General features: G+C 26.6%; 1 protein-coding gene across 1 annotated transcript; it reads left to right on the top strand.

The window, feature by feature from the left end:
• The first annotated feature begins 364 nt into the window (after positions 1-364).
• Positions 365-17,773, top strand: LOC135923856 (nucleolin-like). The gene is made up of 11 exons (XM_065458832.1): positions 365-399; positions 443-748; positions 790-859; positions 1,835-1,975; positions 6,720-6,920; positions 7,555-7,611; positions 7,832-7,952; positions 15,457-15,608; positions 16,407-16,539; positions 16,719-16,921; positions 17,416-17,773. The coding sequence occupies exons 1-11, from the start codon at positions 397-399 to the stop codon at positions 17,604-17,606; spliced, it is 1,578 nt and encodes a 525-aa protein (XP_065314904.1). The 5' UTR covers positions 365-396; the 3' UTR covers positions 17,607-17,773.
• The last annotated feature ends 1,816 nt before the right edge of the window (positions 17,774-19,589 follow it).

Below are 19,589 nucleotides of genomic sequence, written 5' to 3'. Positions count from 1 at the left end.
TAATTAATTTATTTAATTTTCACAATTTTTATTTTATTTTAAGTAAAAAGTGAATTTTTAAAAGGATCGGGATCGAATGTTAAAATAAATGATCACGATCTCGATCCTCAATTTAAGTCAGGATCATAAAAACATGAAGATTGACAAATTAAGGAGTGAATCCAGAATCAGCGATTAAGCTATAAAACCAGAAGCAGGTCGGCCGGTAGCATGGGAGAGCGGAATTTTTTTTTTGATTTTTATGATAAATTAATGCACCACATTCATCACTGATCATTCATCCTTTGTTTTGGATTTTCATCCTCGTTTTACTTGGTAGTGTCCATTTTGTGTTATAATTAATTATTTTGTCGTGTATTCGTATAAATTATAAAACCGGAATCCTAAAATTTCGACATGGTAAATGTTATTTATTTGATTAAATTAATATATTACCATTTAGAAAACTCCTAAGTCCTTAAATAAATCTAATCAAAATTTTGAAAATCGTGGATTTAATCAAACTCCTAAAGCTAGAAACATGAAATCTAAAACTCCAAATAGTTTACCTCAAAAAAAATCTAAAATTTTTGCAAATAAGCAAAATAATAGCCCTAATAATAAATTACAAAAAAATGGTCCATCTCCGAAGAAATCAATCCTAAAAAATGGTTCATCTCAAAAGAAATCAATTAAGAAAAATATTTCAATTCATAATGGAAATAAGAGTAAAAACACTCCTAAAAAATATAACAACAAAAGACTCAAAGTATATATTTTATGCATTTAAAATTATTTAAATTAATATAGGAAGATGAAGATTCAGATGTTGATTCAATAATTGATAGGGAAGCTGAAGAAATGGAATCTGAAGAAATTGGTATGTTTAAATCTGTAATTGATTCTAAAAATTATTTAAATTTATTATTTAATATACTCATTATTAATAATTATGAGTCATTCCCATTTATTAACAAGGTATTAATCTATAAAATTTTCACTGACCCAATTTAGATTAATTTTTATTTGCCATTATTAGTACCTATATTATAAGATTTAAAAAACAACTAACTTTCATGAAATATATATTTTTATATTTTCCAAAAGTAAATAATTTCATTTAAAATATAAAGGTTTATTTTGAATATAATGTTATTAAAGAGCTTGATAGAAATTAATTCTAAAAGGCTATAAAATTTTACCAATACTTGTCCAAACCATTCTTCTATTTGTGCAAAATTTAAAGCTTGGAAAATTTACTTTTAGCTTAAATCTTGAGTTAGCCATTTTTAAAATCAATATAATTTAGCTTTGTTTAACAAAAAAGTTCTCTTAATGTTTTTAAATTGTAATTTGACTAAAAACTTTAGCCACTAAATTTATCAACTTAATATTAATTTTGTCTATTTTTCTTATATTTATTTTACAATCTTTATTTTTTTAAATCTTTTATAATCTTGGAATTTAGTATTTTATTCTAGTATTTTTTTATCTGTCATATTTTTATTTTTCTAATTCTTACAATGTCATGTGTACCAATGAGGTTTGTTATCCTCACATATTAAAAAAAAATACATATGTATCAGGAGTTTTGAAATTATTTTTTATCTTCAATTGACAAAATAAAGTTTATTAAATAGAAATCAGCTTGGAAATGGCCAAAAAAAGCCTAATGTGCACTAAAAATAAACTTTTTCTGGAAAAAAAAACAACAAGCACTGTTTTTTTCGTGTTTTTGTTTTTTTTACTCTTATATTAATTCGATATTTTTCGAACAACCATATTTCACTTTTAAAAATTTTACATTTTTTTCAAAAATAATTTTTTTTTGTATATATTTTATATATAAATAAAGATAGCGATTTTCACGATTTAGATGATTTAGCTAGTGACTACGAAAAGGACATAAAAATCAAAAAAACAAAATCTAAGAATTTAAGTAAAAAAGGACAACAACCATTAAAGATAGTGAATAAAGGTTCAGACAAGGATGACGGTAATTTACAAATTATATATATTAGATATATTTTACCTTCATCTTTTCCCTTTGGTTCCTATTATCTTTTTGCGTTTTGTTGTGCAGTTAGTAAAGCATGATTCGGGTTTATTTTTAAAAAAACGGCTCGGTTATAACCCAAAATAACATTACGTAAGTCCAAAGATTTTTGATCATGGCTTGCAGAAATACTTAAACAAACATCTTTGGCCAAATCTTGATGCTTACCTAATATTATTTTAGCTAAAATCTTAATCAGGCCGTTTTGAAGGAACTACCCGAATTGGAACTTTTTAACAACACCAATTTTTTGGTTTTATTTTAAGAAAGAAAAAAAAAATTGTATAAAAATTATTTATAAAATTTAGTGCTGTGAAGTAACGTCAAAAAAGTAACGCCATTTGTTACCTTCATGTAATGGTAACGCGTTTCTTTTTTTGAGTAACGGTAACACAAAACGTTACTTTACTTGTTACTTTATATTTTTTCTTAAAAAATATCAATAAAAAGAAAAACATATTTTATTGTATTATAAAATTACTTTTATTTATTTTTTAATTCTTAATATTAATAATTTAAGGCGAGTTTTAATTCATATCAACCACTTCCAACATTTTTTTTAAAATTCTAGTTGTTAAATTATCAGTCGAAATTAATATTCAATCAAAATTCAAAGTAAATATAATGATATTATTATTTAATTTATAATTTATTTTAAAAGAATATTATGTCCATAATAATTACTTCTTCAGATGAAGAAGATTTAACCCTTCCCTGGCCCCAATTTGAATTATATTTTAAACCAATTAATAAAATTAATGGTGTTAAGTCTACACTTTGTAAATGTAAATTCGCAAATATTTCAACGTCAATGTCAAGTAGCTCAAACTTAAAAAAACATTTGAAGTAAAGAATGAATTAATATATAATTATTTTAAACATATAAAAACTTAATCATGAAATGATTTTTAACATATAAAAACTTAATCATGAAATAATTTTAAAAAATAAATTTTATTATAAATTTTATTATTAAAATACCATATATATAGCATCTTATTATTTAACCATGTATTTATTTTAAATGATAGTACACAATAAAATAAATTTGAAATGTATAAATTTTATACAGATTATTATATTAAAAATTTATTATACATAAATATTTTTAAAAAAATAAGATTACAATAAAATAAGTATTCTTGTTACTCTTAATAGTATTTTAAAAAAAATATAAATTATATTTATAACTAATACAACTGACTATATTATCAAAATATAAATAACTTTTTTTGCAAATTCAATACCTTTATAAAAAAAACATAAATATTATGACTAAGAATTTATTATTTGCATATAAAAATTTTAATATTAAAAGAACATATTATAATCATATTGTAATTTTATTATAATGCTAAAAATTATTTAAAAGCTCTCAAGTAAAAATAATTATAAAATATATTTATTAAAAATTTATAGAGTAAACAAGGAGAGAAATCGGATGATGAAATAGTTCCTCTGCCATTATTTGATCTATTTGAAGATCAAAATATTAATGATAGTATTGTATACTTACCTAAGCATCATTCCTGTTCGGCACACACTTTAAATCTTATGTATTGACACTGAAAAGGCACTCAACAATGTCAATTATAAAACCATTTTAAAAATTACATTTTCTAAATGTAAGCTTTTGAGGAATAAACATGAGTAATCTTCTAACTGCAACCATTTTTAAGGAAAATATGGGTAGATATTTGATTAAACCTGTTATAACACTTTCTATAACTGTAAAATTAATAAATAGTCTTATTAAGGCAAATTACCAAAAATTTGATGAATCTTGCAACAAATCTGGATTACAGAGATTTTCAGATAACGACAAGTCGTTCATAGATGAATATTGTATGGTTAGTGAAAATATATGTATATATATGTTTTTATAGGTTATGGAACCGATAGCTACGGCTCTTTCAATTTTAGAGAGCGAAGAAAATATGCATTTGGGATATCTCACTCCCATTATAACCATTATAATATCAAAACTTGGCTTTAAATAATTCTAAGTTTTGTAAGCCGCTTATTGATTCAATCCTGGAAGCCATAGATAAAAGTTCCTTTATCCAACACACACTAGAATATTTTCATATAATGATAAAAATTTTTTGATGAGGAAATGAATGAAGATCTCTGTGAAGATGATCTTTCAAGCTTTTTTCAAAATAAAGATATTTCCTTAAATATTTTTAATAAATTCCCTAAATTCAAATTTTTGTTTATTAAATATAACACCATTCTCCCATTCTCTGCACCAATTGAACGTGTGTTTAGCATGGCAAAAGCTGTGTTGAGTACTAAACGCTCATGTTTATCTGATCAAAATTTTGAAAATCAATTGTTAAAAATAAATAAAAAATTGTTAAATAAAGATGCTATCTTATAATATATTATTTTTGTTTAATTTTATTCATATTATAATTATATATGATATTTTTATTATAAAAAGATCTCATCTTATATGTTCTTTTTGTATAGTTTTATTTTATTATATATTGTCGGAAAAAAATAAATATATATTTGCATTATATATAACATTAAATTTTTTTAAGTAACGATTAGCCCGTTACTTTTTTTGAAAAGTCGGTAACGCGCGTTCCTTTTGTAAAATGGTAACGAGTAACGGTAACGCGTTTCTTTTTTTGTAGTAACGTTTACAGCACTAATAAAATTACATGATAATGAAAAGTCGATTAAGTTAACATTTAAAAAGATCCAATTTTTAAGGGGATGTATATTTAATTATAGATTTAATAATTGTGTTCCAAAAAAAGAAACAAATTTTATTTTGACCTCGTTGGTAAGATGCCTAATTTTGTCAGATTTTTATTTAAAATTTAGAATGTTATTGTCTAAAAAGAACCGTTATCGGACGTGATTATAAGGGGGATTAAAAGAAAATTGTTAGTAATTTTTTTAATCGGAATTGTCGAATTTCCATATTGTAAAGTAACGTCGATAAGTATCCCTATATAGAGCACTGCAAGTTAGCCCAAAGCTGATTTGGGCCTAAAACAACAAATTTGGACTAAATTCGGGTTTAAAAATTTTACGTGCAGGCCATAAATAAATCCAATTCTATAATGATAGTATTAATGAGGAAATAGAATATTTGAACCTGTTGTTTATATTATGCATTCTCTTTAGGGCAGTTGAATTGGTTAGCTCGAGACATGTTTTTGAGTGCATTCTAGGATTGCGATATTTTGCAAAAAAAAATATATATAAAATAGCAAGCATATTTTTACACCCCAATAGAAATTTTTATTTTTAGCGTACACTTATCCTTACTATACTGAACATTTATGTGTACAAAAAATTTCAGAAACGTTCGTAATATTTTTTTTGTGGAAATATAAACGAAATTTTAAGTTATTTTATACTTCTTATTACCCGTTAAATGTACCACATAATATATGAACCGAATAGAATATTCGTGTTATTTCGAATACGAATAGTTTCGTTATTAGTATTCGACAAATACTAATCGAATAGCGAATGATTCTTTTAAGTATTACCCGTTCCATAAACCGAAAAGGTAGAAATAATAACTATTAAAGATCCCATAAATTGTGAGATATTAAAAATATTTTAAATCGGGAGGGGGGGGAATAAAAATAAACCTTTAATGTATAGAAGTAATTGATTGATTTTTTAAAATCCCATTCCTAAGGCTGTGTCGCGGTTCGAGACTTGTTAAGCAGGATAAACAACTTTTTTGAACGGTTTCGTTTTAAAGTTGTTTGTTGGCATCGTTATTTTTCGTATTCCTTTCCACCTTTTTTTCTTCTTTTCTTTAACCCTTTTTTTACGTCGTTTAGTCGAAGTTAAATAGCCGGGCTGCTGTTATATTCGCTTTTTTTATTACCCTTTTCTGGTTTGTTGATACGAAAAAATGATGGGTGAATTACTGAAGCCTATTTTTTTAAAAAGCGGATAACTCAATATATCCTTAGAAAAATATCATGCAAGCTCGAAAATTCTTATCATAAAAGGTGCCATGAAAGGTGGACATCTATTAGCGAAATCTCTAGGTTTAGGCAAATATTTTTCTGACCAAAATATTGAGTTGCCCGTTTTAACAAATCGGTTTGAGTGCTGTTTTACATACCCCCCCCCCCAAGATATTCGATGCTTATAATCTAAAGCATTTTTTTCGTTAAGATTTATATGAAGGACAAGATTTTCCAGGAATAATATGATGAAATAAGTTTATTTTAGAGATAATATGTTTTTTTTAATGATAATCTTGTATTTGCAAAGACATACATAATAACTAGACTGACCATTCATTCATTAAAATGCATTTTTAAGCGTCGTTAAAAGCAAATCAGCTGGACCCGCCATTTTGCTAACACGTAATAGTAATTATTCTCATGTTAAAAGCTACAATTTAAATTGATAACTTGCTTCCTTATTATCTCGATGATCCGGTAATTCTTTAATAAAGTTTGCATCAGATATAGGAAATAAATTAGGCTCTCGTTTAAAATTAAAATAATGATTAGTGTAACCAAGATGGCGTCTCCAGCTGATTTGCATTGATGTACACTTTTTAACGAATGAATCGTCAGTCTAGGTATTATATATGTCATTGATTTGAAAATATTTTATTTTCTTCTTACAGTATAATTTGTAATAGTATTATTTTTAATCCTTTTTTCACCCAAAAAATATTGCATCGCAGTGATTCCGAAAAAGCAGGTGGTTAAAAAGCGAAAGCCGAATGAAAATAAAAAAACGATTGAAATCGAGAAAAAAATCGCTATCAAAGAAAATGAAAATAAAACGACTGAAATTGAGAAAAAAGACACTACTAAAGATGATGAAATGAATGAGAAGATAACGAAGGAGAAAAATAAGAATATAAAGACTTCCCCAGCTAAAGGTTACTTACACTTTTACAATTGTTTTTTTGAATATGGTATAAGTAGTTGACGGGTGTGCGCAATTGGCAAAATTTTAGACCCAACTTGGTATTGGAACTTATCTAGATCTTGCATCAATTTTTTTTTTACTAATGTTTCCCACCCAACTTGGTTTTTTTTTGAAATTCAGGCCTGGCATAGTACAACACTAATAAGATTTCGGATAATTTACTTTGCAGCATTATAAACACTTTTTTATATAAGTAAACAATACTTAAAATGAAATCCTCTCCATTAGAGCTGTGTCGATCCACATATTTTTCTGATCGGATATATATACTTATTTTTCACAACCCCCCTTTGAACCAAATGTAATTAAGAAATTATTTTACGCAAAAAATTGAATTATGCATTTAATTTAATTTTTTTATTTCTACAATATATTATAATAGATAAAAAAAATATTTTAATTATGTAAAATAAATATACATAACATAAAATAACAAAAAAGGGAAATATAAAAAGATTGGATCGGTTTTTTACAGGTATAGGCCCGATCCTTTATATTTTTGGAAGCTAAATATCGGTGCCGATCCTATATTTAATTTCTACACAGCCCTACATATATATATTATATGTAAAAAAAATATCTAGACATAGAAACCAGTCCACTACCCGAAGACGTGCTGGCCATGGTTATGGAAAGAATAGGTTAACAAATTTTCTATATATATTTTTTTTTATATATGGCATTATCATAATGGTTTTGTATAATTAATAAATGAAAAAAAGTTCACGCGATTTGAAATTGCTATAAAGTGAAGCTACAAAAAAAAATAACTCAAAGGGTTTAAAGTTGAGCTAAATTGATTTTCTTTTTCAACAAGCACCGAATCTTGCTATGATACATATATATTTATTTAACCTAAAGTCGAGAAGAACAAAAGAACTCTCTTCGTGAAAGCGGCGGATATTCTAGATCACGTGGCGACGGACGATTTTATGAAGCTGCATCCCGACATCACCCACGTGCAATTCAATAAACGCCAAAAGTTTTTACATATATACAACATGCGCTTATATAATACTTCTCAAGGTGTGATGGATTTAAAATCTTCAAAAATAGAGATGTGTGTGCCCGCCTATCCTCATATTTTTCTCCCATCTGACACATTGATTTAAAAAAAAAATATATATTTATCATCTATCCTTCGAACCCTTGCAATAAAGAATCAATACTTTGTGTGCCAAATAAATAACTAACAGTAAAACTATTTGGACAGAACGAGGAAACATGGAAAATTTTTCGTTTCACATGGCCAAGGCAAACACATTTAAAATATGGGCAATGATTAAAAGCCCGAAAAATGACCCGATTAAGATTTTAGCCAAAATAATTTTATGTAAGCCTCGAAATTTTGCTCACAGATTTACATAATATTATTTTGGCGAAAATCTTAATAGGGCCCTTTTTAAAAATGGACCCTAATCGGGCTTTTTAACAACACCCTAAGTTGTAAGTGACTCATTGAAGTACTTTCAGATTCCCTTTTTCTTTGCTGTGAAATAATATCAAGATTTATTTTTTATTATGGTCCAAAACCTAAGAAAATTGCCCTTTCAAACAGCTGATTTATTTAAATTTCTATTCGTTTATATTTGTTTATTTATAATTTTGCATGACCTTGTCAGGTTCCCCCAACCCATATATCTCAACTCTTTAATCTGCACTCCTGCTTGTTTAATTTTTAATGCGTTTCATCCAATTAAAATTTTTTTCTTCAATTGAGCCATTACCCACATTTTTTAACTACTCTTAAAATAATTCTATTTTTTTGTTAAAAAATAAATAAAATATCGCAAGTAAATTGAATATTTTTCCTTTATTTTCTAATAATTCCCGTTCTAAATCGCTAAGAAAAACCACTAAAAATAATAATTATTGACAACAAATCATATCTAATACTTAATACGAATCTAAGGGCAATAATATAATATATTTTAATATATATATATATGTTGTATTCCATATTAAATCAACCAAAAAAAGTCGATTCTAAACCCGACGCTCATCGATTTTTTTAAAAATTTGTATGTTGGTAGTATATACGCTAACTAATAAAGTTTTAAAATTTTACTTTTCAAATTGGCTTAATTCATGAGATATGGCCATCTTTAGAAACGCGAAAATTCCAAAATACACTATATTTAATTTTAAATATCTCAAAAGGTAATTAAGCTAGAAACACAATATGAATTTTATTAAATAGCTCTAGAATAGCCCTTTAATATGATATAAAATTTATATATTGAAAAAAAGTCTATTGCCAAAAACCGGAAATGGCTGTAAAATAAAAATAGCTCGTTTTTTTCTTTTAATTTTTTTTTACAGATACACATTATACTTCTTAATATTTGTACAAAATCCTAGATTGGGACTAGTACTGGGTCAATAGTTATTACACTTTAAATATAAGTAGTATGGCTTAAATCCTATATTATACCAAATATAAAATAATTATTTTTTTAAGAAAGGTGGACAAAATATGTGAATAATAGCATTAAAACTAAAATCCTAAAAAATCTGATTACTCAAATAACATTTACCAAATTGTATTGTATTATTTAAAAACGCATAAAATCAAGTAGAATAATTCCGAATGACGTTGCAAATAAAGTAATAGAATTTTATAATTCTGATGGTATGAATAATTTTATATCAATGAAAGTTAATGGAAAAAAGAACCAAGTGCTAGTTTTATCTAATATAAAAGAATTATTTACCAATTTTAAAGTAATAAACAGTAATATAAAGATAGGTTTTAGCAAGTTTGCTATCATGCGACCAAAAAACTATATTTTAGCAGGCGGGTCTGAAACGCATACAATGTGCATTGCACATTTCATCAAAATTTAAGTTAATTATAATTGGTGGTATATTAGATAAGTTAACTGCAAACAGCATAACTTTGCATTTCCTCTCTTAAAAGTTTCATAAATAAGTCAATTATTGGGGAGAGAAAGGTGGCAAGACATATGTAATAATATTCGAAAATAATAATGATAGTTGCTTGTAGATATATATGTATTCGCGTGTAATATTTTATAATAATTAAATTTAGCCAGTTAATTGTGAAACTGTATTTTAATTTTTTTAAATATTTTATTTTTAGATATAAGAATTAAATTTAGCAAGTTCATTGTGGAACTGTATTTTAATTTTTTTTTATATTTTATTTTTAGATGTAAGAATTAAATTTAGCAAGTTCATTATGAAACTGTATTTTAATTCTTTTTTGATATTTTATTTTTAGATGTAAGAATTAAATTTAGCAAGTTCATTATGAAACTGTATTTCTGCGCTTCCCTATAAAAGGGAAGCGAAATATTGTAAAATTCATTCATATATTTTTTTTATTTAAAAATTCAAATGTTTTTTTTTCCAAAATTATAATTTGCTGATTTTAATAAAGTTTAAATTAATCCAATTTTGTGTTAAATCATTTTATAAGTATTCATCTTTGTCGTGACAAGAAAAAACAGTCAAGCTGGAAGAAATCAATTTATATATTGTTGTTATAACATTGTCATAAGCTTGTAAAATTTCATTTATTTCTTTATCTTGATTATAGATTAATCCGTAAAACGTTTCGCAGAATGCTTCATGATAATTCGATACAAAAGGGTCAGAACTCTTTAGCGGTGTTATACTGTAACGATGAGTGATAGTTGGTAATGATATACAATCTAAAAACATTTTAAAAGGCTTTACATCCATGGTCCTAATCTCGGTTATGATAACGTAGGGTGTCAGTAAAAATTTATGATATCCGTAACGTTCAATATAAATTTGGGTTTCTTTGGGTAATCATTTGACGTTAAGATCAGGGGTCATAATGTCATATTGATATAATTCAAGTTTGATAGCTTTGTTGTATTCCACAGGAGTATCCAAAGGAGTCAAAAGAACACGTTCCTTTAGTATAGAAAGTAATCCTTTAGACATAATTTTGATAATTGAGGATCGATTCTCTCAGTAAGATATGAGATGTTTTAGAAGAATGTTGGACTAAATACGTTTGATTGCCCGATACTGTGGATAATAAATTAATCTTACAAATGGCATCCATGAAGACATCAATAGGTGTTTTTTGTTTATAATTATAAGAGATATATAGGTCTGTAATTCTGTATGGATTATAGTAAATATCCTGCTCAAAAATACAAAGATAAACTATAAAGAACGTAAAAAAAATGCTAAAGAGTAAATGTTTTAACTCTGTTAAGTTTAAGAAAGAGGCAGTGATATCATCAGTTATAATACGATTCTCCAATGATGATATTTTATCGTCATACTCGAATTGAATGACCCACAATGCCATTTTTATTGCTATGAGGACAGAATACTGATAATTGATAGGATAGTCATCAGGAATGTAAGACCTTGTAAGTCATATAGGATCATTCAGGGGGGGTCAGTTTTGGCAATTTTAAACCAAGATAGATCAATACCTGTATATGATGAGTCAGTAAGTTTATAGTTATTATCTAGTATTATCATAATACCAAATAGGAAAATAATCTTCATCATCATCATGATGAGACGTATTATCTAGTATTATCATAATACGAAATAGGAAAATAATCTTCATCATCATCATGATAAGACGTAAATTTAAATAGCGAACTATCATGTTGTCCGTATGCTTACTCAGTTTTTTTCTTATTCGATTGATATCTTTCCCAAAATGATTTAACACAAAATTAGATTAATTTCAACTTTATTCAAATCAGCAAATTATAATTTCGGAAACAAAAACATCTTGAATTTTTAAATAAAAAAAATATATGAATGAATTTTACAATATTTCGCTTCCCTTTTATAGCGAAGCGCAGAAATACAGTTTCATAATGAACTTGCTAAATTTAATTCTTACATCTAAAAATAAAATATAAAAAAAAAATTAAAATACAGTTTTTTCACAATGAACTTGCTAAATTTAATTCTTACATCTAAAAATAAAATATAAAAAAAAATTAAAATACAGTTTCTCAATGAACTGGCTAAATTTAATTATTATAATACACGCGAATACATATATATCTACAAGCAACTATCATTATTATTTTCAAAAATTATTACATATATGTCTTGCCGCCTTTATCTCCCCAACAATTGACTTATTTATGACACTTTTAAGGGAGGAAATGGAAAGTTATGCTGTTTGCAGTTAACTTATCTAATTTACCACCAATTATAATTAACTTAAATTTTGATGAAATGTGCAATGCACATTGTGTGCGTTTCAGACCCGCCTGCTAAAATATAGTTTTTTGGTTTCATGATAGCAAACTTGCTAAAACCTATCTTTATATTACTGTTTATTTCTTTAAAATTGGTAAATAATTCTTTTATATTACATAAAACTAATCTCTTTTGCACTTGGTTCTTTTTTCCATTAACTTTCATTGATATAAAATTATTCATACCTGTAAGTCTGCTGTTTTCACAGAATTATAAAATTCTATTACTTTTGCAACGTCATTTGGAATTATTCTACTTGGTTTTATGCGTTTTTAAATAATACAATACAATTTGGTAAATGTTGTTTTGAGTTTTTTAATATTTAATAAATGCATAATAATCAGATTTTTTAGGATTTTAGTTTTAATGCTATTATTCACATATATTGTCCACCTTTAAAAAAAAATAATTATTTTATATATGATATAATATAGGATTTAAGCCATACTACTTATATTTAAAGTGTAATAACTATTGACCCAGTACTCGTCCCAATCTAGGATTTTGTGCAAATATTAAGAAGTAAAATGTGTATCTGTAAAAAAAAATTAAAAAAAAACATCAATTTTTATTTTATAGCCATTTCCGGTTTTTTGGTAATAGACTTTTTTTCAATAAAATGAATGCTTTTATGTCATATTAAAGAGCTATTTAATAAAATTTAAATCATGTCTTTAGCTTAATTACTTTTTGTGATATTTAATATTAAATATAGTGTATTTTGGAATTTCCGCGTTTCTAAAGATGGCCATATCTCATGAAGTAAGCTGAGTCGAGAATTAAAATTTTATATTTTTACCAGTTAGTGTATATACTGCCATCATACAAATTTAAAAAAAATCGAAGGGGATCGGGTTGAATCTTCAGTTGATTTGATATGGAATACAACATATATATAATTAACAATAATTCTAGTAAGCATACGTTTTACAAATATAATAATTGTTTTAAATAGCATTAAAATATTTCATGAATAGTTAAAATACTTAATACAAATATGTATCTTAAGGGTGAAATTACAATAAATTTTAGGTACATAATTACAAATTATATTATTAATTAAGCACGCGTTTTACGAATTTAGTAATTATTTTAAATAGCATTAAAAAATATTTCATCAATAGTCGAAATACTTAACACATACAAATTTACATCTAAGGGTGAGACCGTATTATATTCTGGGGCCCTAACACCATTTATTTCGGTCAAAAGTATCAATTAGCCGTGTTTTAAAACAAACTAGGCCAAATAATCCCCCTTAGCAATGACTCTATTGTATCGACCACTGACCTGATAACAACGTTCGGTGGTGATAATTTGTTAATAAAAAAAATAACAATAACAAACTAATTATATTTAGTTCTGCCACGTTACTCAATTTATCATCATCTTATACCAAATTCATGTATATGGACGGGACGTTTTACACGTGTCAGCGCTTTATTAGCTAAATATATATATTAACCATATTATGTATAATCGAACGATGATCCCTAATATACATTCACTCCTTCCAGTACCAAATCTATGCACGAATCAAGGACTACTTCAATGTCTTCTCTTGCATAAAGGAAGTACACTCATCCTTCGAACAATGGTGTTACACATTAGACTCTTCTTAATATTGCTTTACCAGCCTAAATGCTGAGCTTTACGCCGAACGGCTTACATAAAGTGGAAGAACCAGCCTAGAAATAAATTATGTTACACCTATATACAATTTAAACCACCCTTAACTAAATTATTCTGAAATACAAATTGTAGAGCAGATATTGCTCCTACTTCATTATTGTGCAATATCTGGCAAAAAATGGATACCATTTAATGTACTATATACTAGTATTTGAAATAGCTCAATATATGACTCCCTCCTTTTATCTGGAAGAAGTGCGTATAAAATAGGTATCATAGTTTGATTATACATAATGTGGATGGTATATATTTGGTTAACAAAGCTTGGACACATGTAAAACGTCCCGTCCATAGAAATAAATTTGGTATAAGATGATAAATTGATTAATGAAGCACTACCATACACTCAGCTCCTAGACAACGGTAGTAAGTTTTATACCTGTATATGACATTATATCGGTAAAAAAAAATTTAAAAAAAGAGCAATGTTTTCCCCTTTCGGCTATCTACAAAAGTCGGCTCATCTAAAATATAAGAAAATTTATAGACGTTTATGTAATAATTTCCCAAATACTAGGGGGTGTACCGATACCATTTTTTGGAAGCCGCCAATATTCTTAATATTAAATTGATACCGATTACCGATCCGATATTATATCTAATTTTGTATTCTGTAAAGATACCAGTGGTTTTAATTTTAATATACTTTTTATTAGTATAGCAACTATAACTTAACTATACCATAACTTATGTCATTTAAATGCATTATATTGATCAGTTATAGTTTATATTCAATTCGATTGCAATTCTAAAAGTATATAAAATATTTTTATTGTTAAATCTCTTATATAATAAGTAATAACATTAATCTATATACATAATAAGTAATAAACAAATATATATGAAATTTGAAATAAATATTTAACATTGAATATCGAAGATTTCTTTTTAGAAATACCAAAATTTCCTATTTCTCTATCACCTGCTTCACTAAAAACAGATTTTGAAGAGATAATCGCACACTTTTATAAACAGAATGCGCAAAAAAAAATAGCAATATGGCAGAATGTTTATTAATTATTATTTTAAAAAAAATATACATAAGAATGGATTTCGATTTTATTTATAAAAGTAAATGATTTTAGATATAACTATTTTTAAAAATTTTATATTTTTGTTAAAGACGCCATTTTATATCGAATTTGTAAATTTTATGATATTGGCCGATAACCGATATTTTAAAATGAGTGAAATATCGGCTCGATCCGATAAAAAATATCGGTACATCCCTGTAAGTTATGTATGTACTCTACATAATCTGGAATACATTTCCAATCAAATCAGATAATTTAAATTTAAAAATGGTCGTCGGTTAAGGATTTAAAATAGGGGGATTCTAAATCCCTTTCTTTCTTTTTAACTTTTTTATCAGTTTAGAAATTTTTTACAATGACCTTTTTTTTCAAATTTGTGAAAGCTAATTATCAATTTTTTGAGTATTCATTAAATCTTAAATTACCAGCTGACGCTTGACAGATTCTTTCTAGTACCATCCTGACGCCGAATGTTATTTGATGTGTCTCTCATGTATTATATATTTATGTCATTTACAATGAAAGGAGAGCCTTCATCGAATTCGAGGATGAGGCAACCTGCGTGAAAGCTGTTAAATCCCTAAAAAACAAAAAACTGGGCACCAAGGACGTAACCTTCGATTATTGCGGGGATAAAAGTGAGAGGAAGGTGCCACTCGACAAACCATATCTATCAAGTGATTCAATTTTTGTCTAGTGCCGTTAAACGGCTCGTTTTGAGCCGATTTCTAAAAACTGCTGACTCAATGTTTTATCCAGAAAAATATTACGCGAGCTCGAAAGATTTGCTCAAAGATGACACAAAGGTTTGGACATCTATTAACCATATCTCGAGGAGCTTCGGCGATACTTTTCCGGTTAAAATATTGAGGGAGCCGTTTATAAAAATCGGTTCAACACTCTCTTATCTGACACTACCCGGTATTCGTTTCAAAACCGATCCGATATTTGGTTTAACTAATATCATAAGAAAAAAAAGTAATTGAATATCTTCTATTGACCCAAAACGAATGATTTAAAATATGGGCTATGTTTATGACTTGAATGAGGATCATTAAATAATTTTAAAAAAATTATTTTTCGATTTTTTAATCCATTTAATTATTATTTATTAGGAAATTATGTATAAAATTACTCCAGATCAGATTATTTAGGAACGGTAAATATCGGCCTTGATCCCACATGTAATATCGGTAAGAAATCTACGAGATAGTTAAGCTGTTTGTTTAATCAAAGGTTATAGTAGATTAGATTACATAAAGAGCTAGAATTAATTTGTAGCAGAGACTGCAATAATCATCTATATCAATTACTTCATATAATTTATTATCAAAATTTGTAACTCACTTCCATAATATAAACCGAATTGCATGAAAACATTGCAGACTAAAAGGGTTGAAGGTTCAATTTTAAAAAAGAAGAGAAGTATTTATTTACTGTCACTTAATTTAAATGTATTAAATTTAATATTTAAGGACCGTATGATCCAAAGACCCTATATGTTACTGGGTTTGGTAAGGACGCAACTAAAGAAATTCTGAAAAGATTATTTACAAGTTCTTCCAGTATAAACGTCCTAAAATTCGATAAAGGAAAAGGGAGCTTCAAGTTAATATTTATAAAACATAATTTTTCTGATTTATGTAAACCAAATTCAATAACAAGAACGAAGAAAATAATATACTAAAATTGCTTAATATTTAATATTAACTTCATATTATTCTTCGTAATTTCTTTTATTTTCATTAAATTATCTCATTTTTTTTAAACATTTTTCTTGGTTTTAGATTTGCTTTTGTCACTTATCCGAATCCCGAAGAAGCCGAAAACGCTTTCCGAGAATGCCACGGGAAAATTGTTAGCGGTAGGCCCGTATACGTAACTTACGCCCTAACCAAGCCCAAAATTGAACGCCAACCCGAAAAAAGTGGTGAACTAACGTCAAAAAAACAAAACCCGGAAACAGGAAACAAGAAGAAGACCGAAAAACGTAATTTATTTTTGTTATCTATTTAAAATCCTTTTCTTTTTTTTGCAGATAATATAACAATAAATAGTGTAAAAATTTTAACTATTTTTTTTAAAAAATATTACGACAAAGAAATTGTATATTATCTTTCATTAATTTATTATTAAGAAATTATTTATAAAATAAATAAAAATAAATATAATTATATATTATAATCATTAAAATGACCCAAAACAATAAAAAAAGACTATTGGCCCAATCCGATATTTTTCAAATATAGCTAAATATTGGTCATCGAAATCTACTTGGCCGTCTATATAGTTTTCTCCTCTAAGCAGAATAATAGGAAAGAGGCTATTTTTTTTACTTCACTCTTATAAGAGAATATGATGCACTAGTTTAAAATCTTCAATAGACTGGAGTAAAAAAATAATATAAGTTTCAAAAAATAAGACGAACCAAGACATGCCATAACCTAAAGATTTATATTTTTTGTACATCATTTATTCTTTAAGCCACCAACAAAAATGCCGTCCCCAAAAATAAGAAGGCGATTAAAAAACTGGAAAAGAAACCTGAATTGGACGACGAAGATGCTGACTCAACGAACGATTCTGAAGAGATGGAAGATTTTGATGATGACGAAGCAGTGGACAAATCTGACGATGATTTGGATGAAGATGATTTTGATGACGAGGAGGAATGAATAATTAAATTTATGATAACATAATAATGTATGATTACATTTACGAATTATTTTTAAAATTAGGTATTATTGTGTAAAAGACTCAAATTTTTTAATTAAATTTTATAAACAAATTATTTTTTTCTTCATTTGAAAAATTATGAATGGCTGTGATATTATTTTTTATCCGACATATTTTATTTTGTCTATAATATAACGAGAAATCGTGAAAATAGGTATATATAATAAAGTACGGGTGCCATATTTTATATATTGCCTTTTGGCATAGATATTCTACCAAGGGTTAGCAAAATTTAGATTATCAAGTCCTTTTAGCTTGGTAAATAAGATACAGTGGGGATGGGGCATAATTTCCCATGCTCGTATTATTCATTACCTAAGATTTTAAGTGAGGGAAGCAGCAAAATATTGCATAACCTAAAAAATTAAAGTGATTAAATATAATAAAAAGATATTTATTAATTAGAAAATCATTCAATATATTTTCTAACGAGAGTCTGCTCCTTATCAATTTATTCACTGGATTTCTACTTTTTGCCATTCCTTTCTCTAGGCCACAATTTGACAAGAGAATCTTGAACGTATATTAAATTGTATACAGATAAGATACTAGATATGGCTCAATTATGTTTTATAGGGAATGATGTTATTAAACATATTTCTAATATGATTACAATTCAAAATGTTCATTGCACAATATTCGAATATAGATTAAATAAAAATTTTTTTACTTTTTTTCGTTTCTATTATTTGATCACTTTCTTAATTCAACTTAACATTCTAAAGTAATATATAAAGCTAATTTTATATATAAATTATTGTAATATAAACTTCACGAAATATAATAGAATATGTAATTTTATCTTAAAGTGAAATTAAGATATGTTAAAATATAGTCTAATACTAATTTGTAATTATCTGTCACACGAACACTACTTGATCAGATATATAATTCATTACTAATATTTTCTCATCCAGAAACAATGCTAATAGTTTCATAGCATTTTAAACATTATTCCGTGTTGGGTGTTTATAAGTAACGGCCTAATTAATTTTTTGAAGACATCTGACACCTTAAATGATTCAGTCTGTTTATTCCAATGACATATATAATACCTAGACTGACGATTCATTCATTAAAATGCATTTTTAAGCGTCGTTAAAAGCAAATCAGCTGGACCCGCCATTTTGGTAACACATATAGTAATTATTCTCATGTAAAAAGCTACTAATAAATTGATAACTTGCTTCCTTATTATCTCGATAATCCGTTAATTCTTCAATAAAGTTTCCATCAGATATAGGAATAAATTAGGCTCGTTTAAAATTTTAATAATGATTACTGTAACCAAGATGGCGTCTCCAGCTGATTTGCATTGATGTACACTTTTAATGAATGAATCGTCAGTCTAGTTATTATATATGTCATTGGTTTATTCCACAGAATTTGGCATTTAGAAAATGTGGATTGACACCTTTTTAAAATTCTTATTCGATAAAGCTCCTTCAGCATTCACTGGCAACGAAATTTAAATTGTGACAGGAACATAGATTATGACCAGGCAATATAAGATAATTGAAGATCCTATATTTGATTAGAAGTTTTATTCATTTATGTTAAAAAATTAAATATAAAATAATTTAGAACTTTCTTTCTAGGTGCTATGAACATCAATTATCTTAATCTACTTATTTCATCCTCTTACACATCTTCAATATTATATTGTCATGAATATTACTAATATTGTTATAATCTTACCCAAATATTAAATATTTATATCATTATTACCAAAAGCTATATTAAATATAAAACCTGAAAGCCTTCAAAAATTCCATTATTTTTGATCATCTTACAAATGCTCTCTATTTTATAAGTGGATGTCTTGATATTTGCATGTGCTTCATAAGTCAAGCAGCCAATTGTCCTTTTTAGAGCTAATGCAACAGATTTTAGTTTCTAGTACATACTAACTATACACGTAC

This window comes from Gordionus sp. m RMFG-2023, chromosome 2 (genome assembly GCF_954871325.1).
Source record: "Gordionus sp. m RMFG-2023 chromosome 2, tfGorSpeb1-WG-v2, whole genome shotgun sequence".
Classification (NCBI taxonomy): domain Eukaryota; kingdom Metazoa; phylum Nematomorpha; class Gordioida; order Chordodea; family Parachordodidae; genus Gordionus; species Gordionus sp. m RMFG-2023.
This window is presented reverse-complemented; position numbering and strand designations above follow the sequence as displayed.